This window comes from Corvus kubaryi, unplaced genomic scaffold, assembly GCF_017639235.1.
Source record: "Corvus kubaryi isolate FWS band 111438036 unplaced genomic scaffold, C.kubaryi_AGA036_p1.0 37392, whole genome shotgun sequence".
Classification (NCBI taxonomy): domain Eukaryota; kingdom Metazoa; phylum Chordata; class Aves; order Passeriformes; family Corvidae; genus Corvus; species Corvus kubaryi.
The window spans coordinates 11,157,316-11,171,694 of record NW_024581131.1 but is presented as its reverse complement, the minus strand read 5'-3'; the positions used below and the strand labels follow the sequence as shown (position 1 = coordinate 11,171,694).

The 14,379-nt window shown below is 39.2% G+C and overlaps 1 protein-coding gene across 1 annotated transcript in view; it reads right to left on the bottom strand.

Moving 5' to 3' along the window:
* Nucleotides 1-1,163: 1,163 nt before the first annotated feature.
* TTC17 (tetratricopeptide repeat domain 17) overlaps nt 1,164-14,379 on the bottom strand; it is a 56,576-nt gene continuing 43,360 nt past the window's right edge. Inside the window, exons 17-25 of the mRNA XM_042038385.1 lie at nt 12,290-12,460; nt 11,656-11,906; nt 10,965-11,130; nt 8,523-8,643; nt 8,043-8,202; nt 7,490-7,573; nt 5,879-5,998; nt 3,540-3,683; nt 1,164-2,223 (exon numbers count right to left, since the gene is read on the bottom strand). Of these exons, the coding sequence (XP_041894319.1) occupies nt 2,092-2,223; nt 3,540-3,683; nt 5,879-5,998; nt 7,490-7,573; nt 8,043-8,202; nt 8,523-8,643; nt 10,965-11,130; nt 11,656-11,906; nt 12,290-12,460 (1,349 nt within the window). The 3' untranslated portion in view covers nt 1,164-2,091. The remainder of the gene's footprint in view (nt 2,224-3,539; nt 3,684-5,878; nt 5,999-7,489; nt 7,574-8,042; nt 8,203-8,522; nt 8,644-10,964; nt 11,131-11,655; nt 11,907-12,289; nt 12,461-14,379) is intronic.

Below are 14,379 nucleotides of genomic sequence, written 5' to 3'. Positions count from 1 at the left end.
CCATCAGCAGTGAGACAGATGCAGCAGAAAAGAGCTCAGCACATGGCAACCACTTGATTTAACCATGTGATACATTAGGAAACCAAGTTGTAAGGTACATCCTCCTCTGTACCAAGCTAAGTTTTTGCATACTACATTTTAAAACTAGCACATGAAATGGAAGATTTACCAAATGTATTTAAGTAACTCCCAACTATTTATCAACCACTATAAAAGTGAAGTAGACCAGTTAACAAAACTGAATAAAAGCACCCTCTCTACACATTACTCAGTTCAATGAAAAGCCTTTGCTCTTTTTTCCTAGCTCAAATGGAAATTGTTCCATTTACTTGCACCTGCCTTACTATTTTCCCCTTCCCAGCTCTATGTCAGAAATCTCTGTAATTCATTATCCCAGACCATGATCCTAGTGGTGGTCTATTAGACCTCTCATCAAGTGATCTTCCTCTTGGAGTTTATATATAGATACTGCTACGCCTGTCTCCAGCCAACAACTCAGCCTTCCAGTAGCCTTGGGAAGAGAATAAAATTTGACATGCTGTTGACTCTTTTGACAAAAATTTAACACATTCACCCATTTTTAATAAAAATCTACCCAACAGTGGCACTTGCTCATACTTCCGTCAGGCTTCCTAGATAAATGGAAATTACTTGCAAAAAACCAGAGGTAAACTTTGCATTAGAAGTGCTCATCTTCAGTCATATATAAAAGTTTCAGGGATCCTTTTATGAAGTAGTAAGTTCCAGTATTATAAAAATTACACCGATATCATAGTTTCTACCACTGCCATACTTACTCTTAATTTGCATCAATGAGACAGGAAAAACACTGGGTGAGAAAAAACACCTAGTTAAGTTCATAAGCATTGTTACTTCTTTAAAAGGAATCACTAAGAAGCACGCTTGACACCAGAAGCTGCAGAGTGGGTTACATGACAGCTGAGTTAGTTAACTTCCCCTTATCTCCTTCTGCCACAAACAGTGTCAGACACAGAGGTGAAAGGAATTTTCCAAGGGTACACACAAAATCACTGGCTGATCAGGAGTGTTAAAGGCTGCCCTGGCTCCCAGCTTGGTCTGCTCCCAAGGAAAGGCTGTAGCTTCTCCAGACTAACCTGGACTCTTGCAAGTGGCGCATGACACACACAGTACAGGAGAAGCTGTGAGTTGTTCATAAACAATTTATTTTATTTCAAATATGTGCCCTTTTTGATTCTGGAGAATCATGTCCTCCACCAACCAAAGATAGACTTGATTTGGAAATCTTCCACCAGACTTTTTTGCTGTTGATACCTTGACACCATGTCCCTCCTCCTCCTTGGCAGCTGAAAGTATGGCTCAGGGTGAGCATAAACTTGCACCTTATTCCAAAACGGCTAGAAATACAGTGAACAAAGAATTAGTAAATCAACCACTCAGGGAGGCAGAGGGCTATGCATACACAGACAAATATAAAACATCTTATTGGGAGTTTTACCAATTTTTTTTTTTTGCAAGATTAAAACCTATTTTGACTTTAGGGTCCTGCTGTTCCCTCCTCATTCCCTAACAGAAACAAACAATTCCAAAAATGCTTCATGTTTCTCATGTTTTTTAAGAAATATTTAAAAGTCTGTTCCTCTCCTTCTAAAAAAGCAGGTAATGTGGTATGGAGTGAACAAGACTGGAAAAAGCATGAGTTTCACATGGATGAATTGCTGATTATCTCTCCTTACTATTTGGTACGGGTGTGTGCTTTGCATTTCCAGTGGCTTAGGTTATAAGACACGAAGCAAGTTATTTTGGATGCTGATGCCAATCTGAGCATTACGGAAAAACTAACAGTGCCTAGGTCCTGTTACAGGTGGTCATGGACTCATGGAAGTTTCTTGGTTTAATATTTACACAGATGTTTTAAAATTATGGTCTGTGAAATATATTTTCCAAAGATGCCCCTATATTTGACAAAAAAATAATAAAAGACCCCTTGATCCAAATCCCATCTCTTTTTAACAGTCTTGTTAAAAATTTCAATTCCTCAATTTATCTTAGCACACTTAAGAGCAGAATAGAGAATAATGACATTTTTAAAAAAGAGAAAGATGCTGATCTCTAAGGAGACCGTCGCTCTTTTTTCAGAAGTAAATGACACTGAATGGTGCGGATTCGATTCTTTGCTGGGGCAAACTCCGGCTGAAGCTTTAGTGTTGACTCATACCATTTCATGGCCTTTTCAAACTCCTCCTGTGAAAAAGAAACCAGAGTGCAAAGAGTCAGATTCTAAAACCAGTAAACGCATTTTCTATGCCTTTCCCATCCTGACAAGTTGTGCAGTGTGATATCCACAAAAGTAACTGAACCAATCCTTGTGATTTAGGGTTTTTTTCCTTCTTCCACAAATAATTGGGCTAATGACTAAATTCTGCATAATCCATGGAAAGGAGTCAAATTAATGCTGAGAATTATTGACCAATGTTCTTGCCTTTTCTTTTTAATAGTACATCTTTGTATTCTTGCTGTGAAAGTAACTTTTAAAAACATATTTCAGTCAGAATTTGAGTAGATCAAAGCTTTAAAATCATGGACAATGAAAAACCATCAACTTTTCTGAAAAGCTAACATTTTTAGAAACAACCTGAAATTATTTTTAAAGGATTATTCAATGTAAAAACTCAACAAAAACCCCCCAAAACTTAAAGAGCATACAATAGCTATACAATTTCAATTGATAAGCTGGACTCCAGGTTGGTAGTTAGAAGCATTCATGTGGAAATAGCATCTATTTTTGTATAGCTGAAATCTCATTACCTATGCCACCCTGCTTTTTTATTAACTAGGAAAGCATGCCAACATCTGATAGTGTATTAGAGGAAAAATGAGAGGAGAAATGACCCGAAACATTCTGGGGTTTTCAGTCAGTTTCATCACTTATTTTTTCTCTTAAGTTCCTTCTCTCAGTAACTTTAGTTATGCAGTAGAGGCAATATTAATTTCTGGCCATATCATAAAGACTAACTAGATCAAGGTGAGTTGTAAATCTTGATTTTTTAAAAAGGTGTATTTTAATAGTATATATAGACAGTATGAAGAAATTCGAGTTCAAGCTACAAATTATGTTGGGCATTGATAATCCAGCTATTGAAACTGAACTTCCCTTGTGTTTGTTCACCATAACTGCGAATTGGGTTTTACTTACTATTCCAAGCTTTGCTCTTCAGGATAGAGACCAAATTCATCATTAATTTTTCAGTATTATAAAAATATACTGTGTTTAGATGGGTGGACAACCCAAACTACCAACTGTTTGCTACTGTCTTAACAAAGCTTTGCACACAGCATTCTTAAGCCAGCTTATAAAGATGTTGGCCTTAAAGTACTAAACGAGAAATAGGAGTAAAATAAGTAATGGAAGTTTTGTCTTTCTAAAGATATTCCTTCTTGATGATCCTACCCCAGTTTCTTGAACGCTGCTCCTTCAACATTCTTTGTGAGAATAAGACTTTTACATACACGTAAATAGTGTCCCAAAGACAGCCATAACCAGGTGACAGCACACTCACCATTGCTACATAGACATTTGCCAGTGTGAAATGATTAACGACGAAGTGCGGTGCTATTTCCACTGCCATGGTAGCCACAATGATGGCATCGTTCCAGAGTTTGGCGTTGTGGAAGATGTTTGCTAGGCTTATTAGTGGTACATCCTGGAGGAGAAGAACAAGCAATAAACAGTTTCTGTCCATTGAAATTGTCTCAGGATCAGCAAGACAAACAGAAGACTCCACCACCAAGCTGCACTCATCTGGTTCCTACCCACCTCCCTCTCTTTTGATGTTGAGAGCAATGATCCAAACCTATTTTAATATAAAACTGCATTTGGGCCTGAGTTACAAACAAAAAAACCTCATGTCCACATCCACTCACAGTAGTGATAAATATTACTCTTGGATAGAAAAACAACTCGAAAATTAACTCACTTTAGTGTATGCACATTTAGTTTTTAGAAGCTCTTACACTATTTTTCTCCCCAAAGATGAGGTGCACTCTTCAGAGACAAGAGAAGCTGTTTTGTTTGAATACCCTCCTTCAGCTCTTGCATAAAAGGAAAGGGAATATGAACAAAGGGGACAGCAGGGAAGTGAAAACATGATCTAACCACTAGTGCAATAGATGCATCATTTTTGTCCTGCCTCTGCCATAGAAATCTTATTCTGATACTGAGTAATAGCTATAAATAAAATTTTCTCAGCTAGACACTGATGGAATGTTTTTTATTTCCTGGATTTCCCAACTGTGACATTGTCCGACTGAAAAAACTGTAGAGTCCTGCCAGCCATAACAGACTCTCTGGGAGCTGGGCTTCACATCTTCAAAGCACAAAACACCGCTTAGTACCAAGGCTGAGGTGCCTTCAACAGGACAAGAAAAAGTTCTGGATGCATGTGATCCTCGATTCCTTGACCTTCACATGTCAAAGAGTACCTTGCTGGACAAATTAGTCATGTTTGCAAAGCAGATATTATGGAAGTCAGAATCATAAGAGAAGTTAACAGGAAAATTAATTACCTTTTATTTGCATGAGAAAAGTCAAGAGAAAGTAGCCAAAGTGCATAAAAGCAAAGAGGATGGATAAACCGAAATACACTAAATAGCTTTTGATCCAGGGCTAACTCTGAGTAAAAGCTGCAGCTCTGTCTTTACAAACAAGATCCAGAGTTTTCTTTGGAGGCAGCTTCAATACGGAGGACAAAAACAAGGCACAAATTCGGAGAGTCATCCAGGCTCAAGTAGCATTTTATCATACTTCTAGAAAACAGCACTACACCATAATCTTGCCGAATTGTAGTTTCCAATCCATTGTCTAACCCTTACAAATCACACAGCTAAGGACTCCTTTCCTGAGGAACTGATTACATAGAAAGACAGGAAAATAAGCAAAAGCTTGATGTGTTAAGAGATTGGCTCCAACCTTGTTTTAAATGCATAATGCAAAGAAAGAGAATTATAGGAAAGATACAAAGGATGTGCAGTGAGGATGTGCATTTCTTACTTGAAGCATTTTCTATGGTTAATGGTTAAATCCTCCTAATAATATCCTGGAAGTGTGAATTACTTTCTCTCCCAATTTTCAGAGAAAGGTTGAAGACCAAGATTTCAATGGAGTTTACATTTTTCCATGCGGCACAATTTGTTGCTCACGTACCAAAGAAAAATCTGTTATGTTGAGTAAGGAGCCAATATTGCATTTATCAGTTTGCAAGGGGGAGCTGGGTGTTTAAGAACAGACATTACAATGCTCAGCACAGCACCTGGCAAGGTGAAGGGTACTGAGCACTTCAGCCAACTGGAACACTAAAGAGAAGACTGTGTCCAAAGTACTGCCTTCTTTTTTGAGTAAAGAACTGCTGCACAAAGTCAAGGACTAGTGCCCAACTGAGATTCACAGCCCAAATGCTTAAGATTTAAGTAACTCCTTTAGATAATCACCCTCCCACCCTCTCTAAAAGCACAACCAGAAGACATACTCCCCTCTTCAAAAGCATAACCAGAAAATATACTCCCACATCTTAGGTTAGAAGACTTGGCCAGACAAAGGCTGATGAAGACTCCAAGTCCTAACTAACAGCGCAAAGTTCAAGCCCAGGATGCCCAGAGAGGTGTCAAAACCACTGAACTGCAGGAAATTCCACTGAACCTTTTCTGCAGTTACCATTTTTTTTTAAGAGACAGTCCACGCTAAACAAGTGGTGAAAATCTTGAGGCTTCACCTCATCTAGCTAATATCTAATACACTACAGACACCTCATACACAGTGTTGGCCTTAACAATAGTCTGTGAAAGCTCTGCTGTGACAAGCAAGACATTCTTTCATCTGAGTAGTGGGCACATGTGTACACACCTTCATGTGATGGGGTGCATAGTGCAATGCTTGCCGTAAACAATCAATTGCCTTTTTTCCTTGGCCTTTCACCCTCCAGTAAAGAGCTGCCATGCTAGAGAGGACCCATGAAGTCTGATTCTGGCAAAAGAAGAACACAAAAAACTCATGTAAACACCCCTAGTGAATAATCATCCTACCTTTCACTCTTCCAATTTATTTGATATACTGAGGTAGAGGGTGTTAACGCTTTTAAGAAGAGCATTAAACTATTTCAAAGCAGCAAAAAGTTTCTCACAACATATATGCAGTAGTCAGGTAAATGAGACTGCCAAATGAAGCAAATTCCAAATACAACACCATTTCTTCAGGAAAGGAATAGCAGTTAAATAGCTTTCAACAGTAACAACAGTTTTAGCAGCCACAATAGCTTCTAACCAGCTCTCTGATGCTGAGCATCTAGATGTTCACACACATAACCCAACATGAAGGAAAAAAAACTATCTAAATTAGCTGATTGGACTTGTAGGCTCCCTGTGGTCACTGGAAAGAGAAAGGATGCCCTGGGATGCAGCTCAGTCCAGAAGCCTGACAAAGCCCAGCCTCTAGCTGGCTGACTCCCATGCCCTGTGTTATAAAGGAAAATACTGAGAATTCTGTTTCTGGTCTCTGCACTAAATATTCAGCTTATTTGGATAAAGCTTGCTGTCTGCAGAGGAAACTAGCATCTAAGAGAAAAAGCTAGTATATATCTAAAGTGAAAAGAAATTAAGTCTTGTAAGGATAAGAGTAGTATCTTTGCTTTCAGGGGATGGGCAAAGCTATACTGGTTTTAATTTCAAAGCACAGTAAGTTCCTCAGACAGCTTTTGCTTGAATGGGCTAGGGGCACCAAACTGTTTTCACAGAGTCCTCTTTTCTATGGTAGTTTGGGATGTTCTCCCTACTAGTTGTAAATACAGAACAGCAATCCTGGCATCCCTGTCTGCTTTGTGGATCCTGTGAAAATTATGTCCCTAAATCCTCTCATGCTAGGGCTCACAGCTGAGGTCCTTAGTAGCCTTTACCTAGGAAGCATGGATTTCTCTGGGGAGAACAGGAAGTGCAGGCTTGCACATGGTACCACACCTCTGCCTGAACACATCTGACACTTCAGACCAACACTACACCAGGCAGAAGCAGCAGGCTGAAATAACAGGAAGCCCCTCTGAGCTGTCTGACTGCTGCATGCCAGGAATGTCACTGGAGAAGGGAGACATGGCTTAACTCAACTTTCCATAACCTCCAAGTCAGTGTAGCATAAAAAGAAAGAAGAGGGCTGAGAACTGCTGAAATAGTTAAATAAATCAATAATTAGCAATGCTGCTCACCACAGGGCAGGAAACACTGGGACATTTGACAAGCTAAAGTTTCAGTAGAGAGATACGGAAGACACTTGATGGTGTAAGCACAGGATATACCTCAACAAAATACCTGTGAGGGCATTACAGATGCTAAAGAGACACAAATCCCTAGTCCAAGTACTAATACATTCCTTGAGCAGGATTTCAGACAAATGATTTGAGACCAGATTGACCACTACGCCAGTCATGAGCAGTAAGCCCAGACTTCTCATTTTCTTCTTTACACATACCTTTTCCAAAGCTTTGGCTATTCGAGTACCAACTTGTTCTAGTGACTGTGGTGAGTAGTGGTCTTTGCCAAGATTCTGTAGGACCTGTGGAAGAGGAAGTAAAAGTGCTTAGATGCTGGAACCTGGTAAGAGACGTCCCTTTCCTTGTTGACTGCGTTTTTGCCCAGCCTTTTACAGATGCTGCATCCTGCTTCAACCTAAACATCACTCTCTATCTTGAGTTGATACTATAACACAGTGTAATAACTCCATGGCACTGAATACTAAGAACACTAGAAATTTTAAGTATGCTGAGTTGGACTTTACTTTCACTAATTCATCCATGAAGAGCTATAAATACAGACACTAATGGTGTTTTAGGATTTCCCCCAGGCCAGACTGTAGGTAGCTGGGAAAACATTCTGGTAAACTTTCATGTTGCACTGTTCTTACAGTTTTATCCAGGCATTCACTCACTGAAAGTCACCTCTGGAGACAAGGCACTGAGCTAAATGCATCCTGAATCTGCCATGGTATGACCATTTTTGTGTGACAGCCTTCAGCTCTGGCATACCTCTTTCAGTTGACTTTCTCCAGTGTAATGCAAGCTGGCCCGACTAGAGACACCTTGCAGGTGGTCCAAAGTATGCATACTGGCTGGGAGGTTTGGGTTACAAAGGGGCTCCATGGCTGGTTCCTGCAGCTGTGTGGCAAAATCAATGTGTTCTGTAATGCTACAAATATCATAAAACAAGTCAAATTAGTTAAGAGAACACAATAGTCATTAGAAAGTTCTCTAGTGAAAGTAAACTACCCAGAACCTGGCAGAATCTCATTTGAGCAGCTCAAGAAGCAAAAGGAAGTGGATCTTTCATCTGCACTTGTGCTTTTCTTTGCAAGCCTAATTGATGAAATCCCACATCATGCTTTCAAGCTTCTTAGAAATCCTGGCAGTTCTTTCGTAATAACATAAAATCTTCAGTTTACACACACTGAAGACCACGTCTTGCTTTGTGTAATTAACTTACTTAGGGTTCATATCCACAATACTCACTCAATGTTTTTAGCAGAAACAGCAAGCCACGTGCTGGCTACAGTTGTCAGCTCTACCCTGCGGAGCTTCAGGCATTCATCAGGACTTGGCCAGCCAAGACTACGGTAGTCACGCCTTTTTCCTTGAGAAAGTAAAACAAAAATAGAAGAAACTTTCTGGAAGGGGAAACACATTCTACTTCAGTACAATGATTCTTAAAATACTTTATACCAGTAGATACATCCCCTACATTATAAAAGTCACTGTCTTGCAGACACATTTCTTTAACAACATTCCTGAACCTAAATGGACTGAATGGGGCTGGTAGGATGCACAGACAGAACCAGATTGTGTGCAAGACAGATCAGGAAATAAGGTCTCAAAACCTGTTTCATTACACTTTTTCCAAAACTACAGATTAAGAAGAATTGCCACTCTTGTTTACAGGTAATGTCTCTACTTAAATGTCCTTAAACCAAGTTTGTGAGTCATCATTAATGTTCTACAGCTACAGTTAAAAACTAATTAAAGTTGATTGGTCTATCTTTTGACAATTTCAGGCAAAAAATACTGCCAATATTGTTCAATGAGTATTATCTGAGACAGTCAGTGGCTTTTACTGTGTTCTTACACTCAATATAGCAACACTCCTGAAACTATTTAACAATTACACTTCAGCTCTCCCATTCTGCAGAGAAGCAAAGCAAGGCAGGGAAAGCTTAAATAACTTGCTTTATGTTAACGAATGGTTCACTGAGAGAAACAAGAACCTGATCTTCACATCTGAACTAAAGCCTACTGAAATCTTTCCCTCAATTTGGTGGATACTGTATCAAGTCCTAGGAAAATGGCCCGCGTCAAATGTTAGGAAACATTTTCCTCTTGTATCAGAAACATCCAAACTATTTGGAATGTAAGAAAAACTCACTATAGCAGATTTGCACAGTGGAGAGCCAAGTTTAACAACATGCCAGTCCATCAAACCAGCTATGTAGACAACATTTCAGTATTTATTTCTAGTTACATGAAATTTTGCCCATTTGGATGTAATTCCTATTTCTCATCCAAGTTATAGTAAACCACTTCATCATAATTTTGCAAATAACGAAGATGTCTGCAATACCATGTGTGTTGTAAAGTATTGTGATAAAAGGGAAATTAATTTCGAGATACAAAGGGAAATTTCAGAGGGAAATGATCAGTTCTCATCACCACCACTGTGAACTATCTGATTGCAAGTTCTTACTGGCAAAGGACATCAAGAGGTATGGAAATGCTGCAGAGACAGTTCAATAGCCTGGGAAGGAGTGAAACGCAGGACAGATACCATCATTCCCCCATTCTACCAAGAACTCCCCATGTGACCTTTGATGTGTTACTTAAATTTTGATGATTTAGTTCTTGCAAAGAGGATGCCAGCCAACCCTGCCTCACAGGAATGCTGGGAAGATCACTTTATAATTGAGGGATGGCATGTAATAAAGCCACAAAAGTAACTCAGAGGGAAAGAAGAGAAACACCAAGGAAAGGACAGGTATGTGCTCACAATTGATAGTCTGTTTTCATGTATTCCTTCCCCCCTGCAGTCTAAATATTTAATTCAATAACCTACATTTGTCAGTTGCTAAAAAAAGGAGCTTGTTAAAGATTTAATGTAAAAGCCTTCAAAATGTGAAATCACTTTCCAGGTCATCAAATCATCAAGGACTAAGATGCACTGTAGAACTTAGCTTACACATCAGTCCCACAATATTAAGATTTTAGCAATGTTGAAAGGTAAGACAAAAAGTATGGGGCCCACTTGCTTGTGTTTTATTCTTTGCCACCATTTTAACAGACTGCTCTACAATTCCTGTTACTCAACTAGCAACAACTCCCATCTGCCTCTCAAAATCTCATCTGTGTTGGTGCAAAACTCTACTCTTCTGTAACTCCAGTGTTTTGGAAGACAGTCTCTAAGTTTTCTCTTATAAACAATTATAGCAGAGCACTTAATTTTTATTTACTTCATTTTTTCACTAATCTTTCAGCTCTTTCTCTTTGAGTTGTATGTCTTACGCTTAGCCAGAAGTCAGTCCAAACTCTTATTCTGCATCCTGATGAACTAACTTCTCTGCCCATTCAGTTACTCAAAAGAGATCACTTAAGTCTCCTCTCTCTTTTACAACTTCTACTCACAATACCTACCTCTTTCATCCTCCACTTTCACCACCTCATCACCAGAAGTTTTGGAAATTAACTTCACTCAATACATAAAGTTAGGCTGCACTTCATCAAGAAGGTGCAGATGGAAGAGATTTCTTATTCTTCCATGTACTCATCTAGAGGGGACATTTCACTACATAGTCTTTGTGATGCTTATTTTCAGTAATAAACCAGTGTACTATAAAGGCTGCAAAGGAAATAAACCATAATAATACAAAAGCTGCAAATGATTTGCTTTCTCTAGAAGCAGCAGGTTACCTATTGGTCCAGGAGAAGGTATCTTTGGTCCACTGATCTCTAGGGCAGTTTGGTAAAAGTTTTCAGTTTCTGCATTAGTCCCTTCTTCCACATTTTTCCCAACTGGCTCCTGGAGATCCAAGCTTTCAGCTTTCGGTTTCTTTAAACGTTTGACCTGAAAAGTGATCTACCAAAAGAACAGTATTAGCAAGGTTAACAATAAGAAACACCATGTTACCAGCTCCAATGCACCACTTGTTTTAGTCCAAAGATGTTACAGATGAGACCTTTGTCTCTCTCCTTTCCTCCCCATCTCAACCCATTCTCAAAGCCTGCATCACACCATGCAAACAAAGTATACAACTTCTGATCTCCAAAGCAGGAGAAAATCAGTTTAACTGCTGGAGAACTGAAAGGCATTTTTCATTATATATTTTACTGGTAACATGAAGACAACAGAGACTTCTGTGTTTTCATGCCGACCAGAACTTTCGGTTAAAATCTTTTTTCATTTTTAACTGTGAGCAAGAAGTTGGTGCTGGATTGAAATTACTTGTTTAGTTCACACCACCAATCAACAACTACATCTTTTAGGCCCATAGGGGAAGTTCATAGATCTGTATCTTCCAGTGTTAAACCCCCTGAACTGTTCTCATCTTTCCCTCCCCCACAACAGTTAGTTCAAGACTTAAGTAAACTCATTCAAACTTACCCATTCAGCTTCATCATCATCACCACAGTCCCCAAAACAGGAGCTGGCCAGTCCATCCTGAGATCCCTTCTTCAGGACCCGGATTCCCTGTAAGTCCATTCGACGACCTTTTACCTCCAGTGCCCCTTCAAAAGCTTCCTGAGGCCAAGAATTTTCAAACTCATCCACCAAAGCCAGCATCTCTTCAGACATCTGATCATCTTCTAAACCCTCCACTCCTTCTGAACCGTTGCTTTCTGCAGTGACTGTGTCTAAGAGGGAATACCATAAAAATCTTCAAAAATTATTTTCCCTGTTTTAAAAGATTCTTTTATACAGTTTGTAAAATTGTTTTGTATAAAAAGAATGTTTTTGCTGTGACCTGACTTTTCTGCTTGCACAACCCAAGTATCACTGATTACTTGCTGCACACTGCAAAAAGCGAGAACTAGTCAATGCAGACTTCCCCACTGCAAATAAGCATCCGTATTATGCCTGGAGAAGAATGGTGAAGAGAATCAAACTAGTCTATGGGTTACTTGTTATTTTAGGGACACAGAGGGGGAAACAGCTTCTCGGAGGAAAACAGAAAGCTCTTCCGAAAAATCTAGAAACTATTTAATTTGCCATAACTGATTTTGTAAGGCTGACTTACTTTCCAGTCTCAAGAAGGAGGGATCCCTTGCTGAACTCTGAGTAAGGACTTCTGGATCTTCTGTACCTCCCTCAGAGTGTCTTTCTGTCACTGCTGTAGCTGACTCATAGTGGTCATCAAAGTATTTCTCCTTGCCATAACTGCCATCTGTATTTTTCTCATGACAGTGGCCTGAAAGAGAGAAATTTACTGATATACCAAGAGAGAAAGCTCCTCCTGGATACAAGTGCAGAAGCTGTATTGTAGAAGCTACCATCTTCTAGTTTCTACATATGGATTAAAAAAATAATTCTACAAGGTATCAAAGACTTCATTCAGCGATTAAAAAACTGATCTGCCCATTGACAAGGGAGATCATGTAAAACAGTTACAGGAAACTATGTTATTAGGTATGTATGTGAACTGCTAATGAAAGAAAAATCAGCTGCCTTCCAAGGGAAGGGTTACACAGGACATGACAAATTACTGTGTGCTGGTAGCAACTCCAATGAACACTCCCAAGACATGTTTTAGTGACAATGCACCATATGAAGGGGTTGCCTGCCATATGAACTTTCACTTAAGACACCATCGTGGTCACCATGCTTACTTGCAAGAGGAAAAGGGCCAAGGCAGACTGGACTGGGAATACCAGACTCTGACCTTCTGTGCAAGCAACAGACAGCACGTTGGTATGACTATAGCTCATTAAACAGTCAGACAAAAGCCAAGAGCATTAATCTGTGCAAAAAATCAGAAATTTATACAGCTGAAAATGTAACGTCTATAATTTTGTGCTCAAGTTACAAGTTCACATTCCACAAAATGCAAAGAGCTAGGAATAACACAAAAAAATATCTAAATGTAGAGTCAGTAATGAGCAGAAACAAAAAAGCGCACACTTGCAATAGTAGCCTTTGAGCATCCTTCAGTGCCACATAAGCAGTCAGACAGTTTAAAGGGTGGCCACCTGCATCTTTGTAACAATATTTTTGATAACAAGTACATTTTAACTACAGATCTCAGATTTTCTCACACAGATTACTTCCCAGGGCCACAGGTGTTTAGGGAGCACAGCTAATGACACGATTCTCCACGTGTGACAGGCTGGGAACTGCCCCAAATCCCAAGGCGCAGCTACAGGGCTGAGACACAGACTGGGTGCACCTGTCTCATCACACAGGAAGCCTGTCACGCCAGAGAAAAACATATTCCATGTACTTAGCTACTGCTCTCAAACTCCTCCTTCATTATAATCACTTGTGAGTGAAAATAGTACACATATACAAATGGATTAAGCGCACAGTTGAATAAAAGAAAAATTAAGTGCGAGATTCTCAAGTACAATCCCCCTTCCACCTTCCTGAATGCAAATTGTATTTCTCTATGCTTCTGGGAAGAATTTTTTTTTTCAACCAGCAGCATAAAATAACAAGAATGTGAATAAAGTAGATCAGTGACTCTTTTCTACTTCACACAATGATCCCAACAAAAGAATAATTTTAGGTTTTACTCCTTTATCAGGCCAGTGGGATGAGAGGATGGTTCCAACTCTCATGTAAGGGTAACCTGTTCCACTGCTTCTCTGCAAAGTGAAAACAACAGCTTTTAGCTTTCTGCTTCTCCATCTGAGAACACTCAGGTGCCATATTTGGAGGAGAAACAGACCAGTATTTTCTCTGTGGGTAAGAGTGACAAAAATCAAACATATTAAACTGTTTATAAAGCCTTTGGGAAAACTATTTATTGTCCTACCTTTTCTGCTCTATGTAAGAAGACAAACAATGAGGAAATATATAAAACAGAAGCAATTAACTTCATAAACTCTTCTAACATCTACCATACAGTTATACTCAGCCTTTTCTACTCTATCAGTCATTGATTCTTTCTTCAATTCCCTGCCCACCTCTCCCATTCTGCCAATAAAAAATTAATTGGTTTCATTAAAAAAAAAAAAAAAAGAAGAAAAAGAAGATGATATATGGAGATCTTCATGTTTAGTTTATGAGAAATGGTGCACACAGAACTCTTAAGCTACCCCCACCTGACATCAACCCAGCCTAATTTCAATGCAAGTCAGGTGCTTCTCAGTAATGTGATGACCACAATTC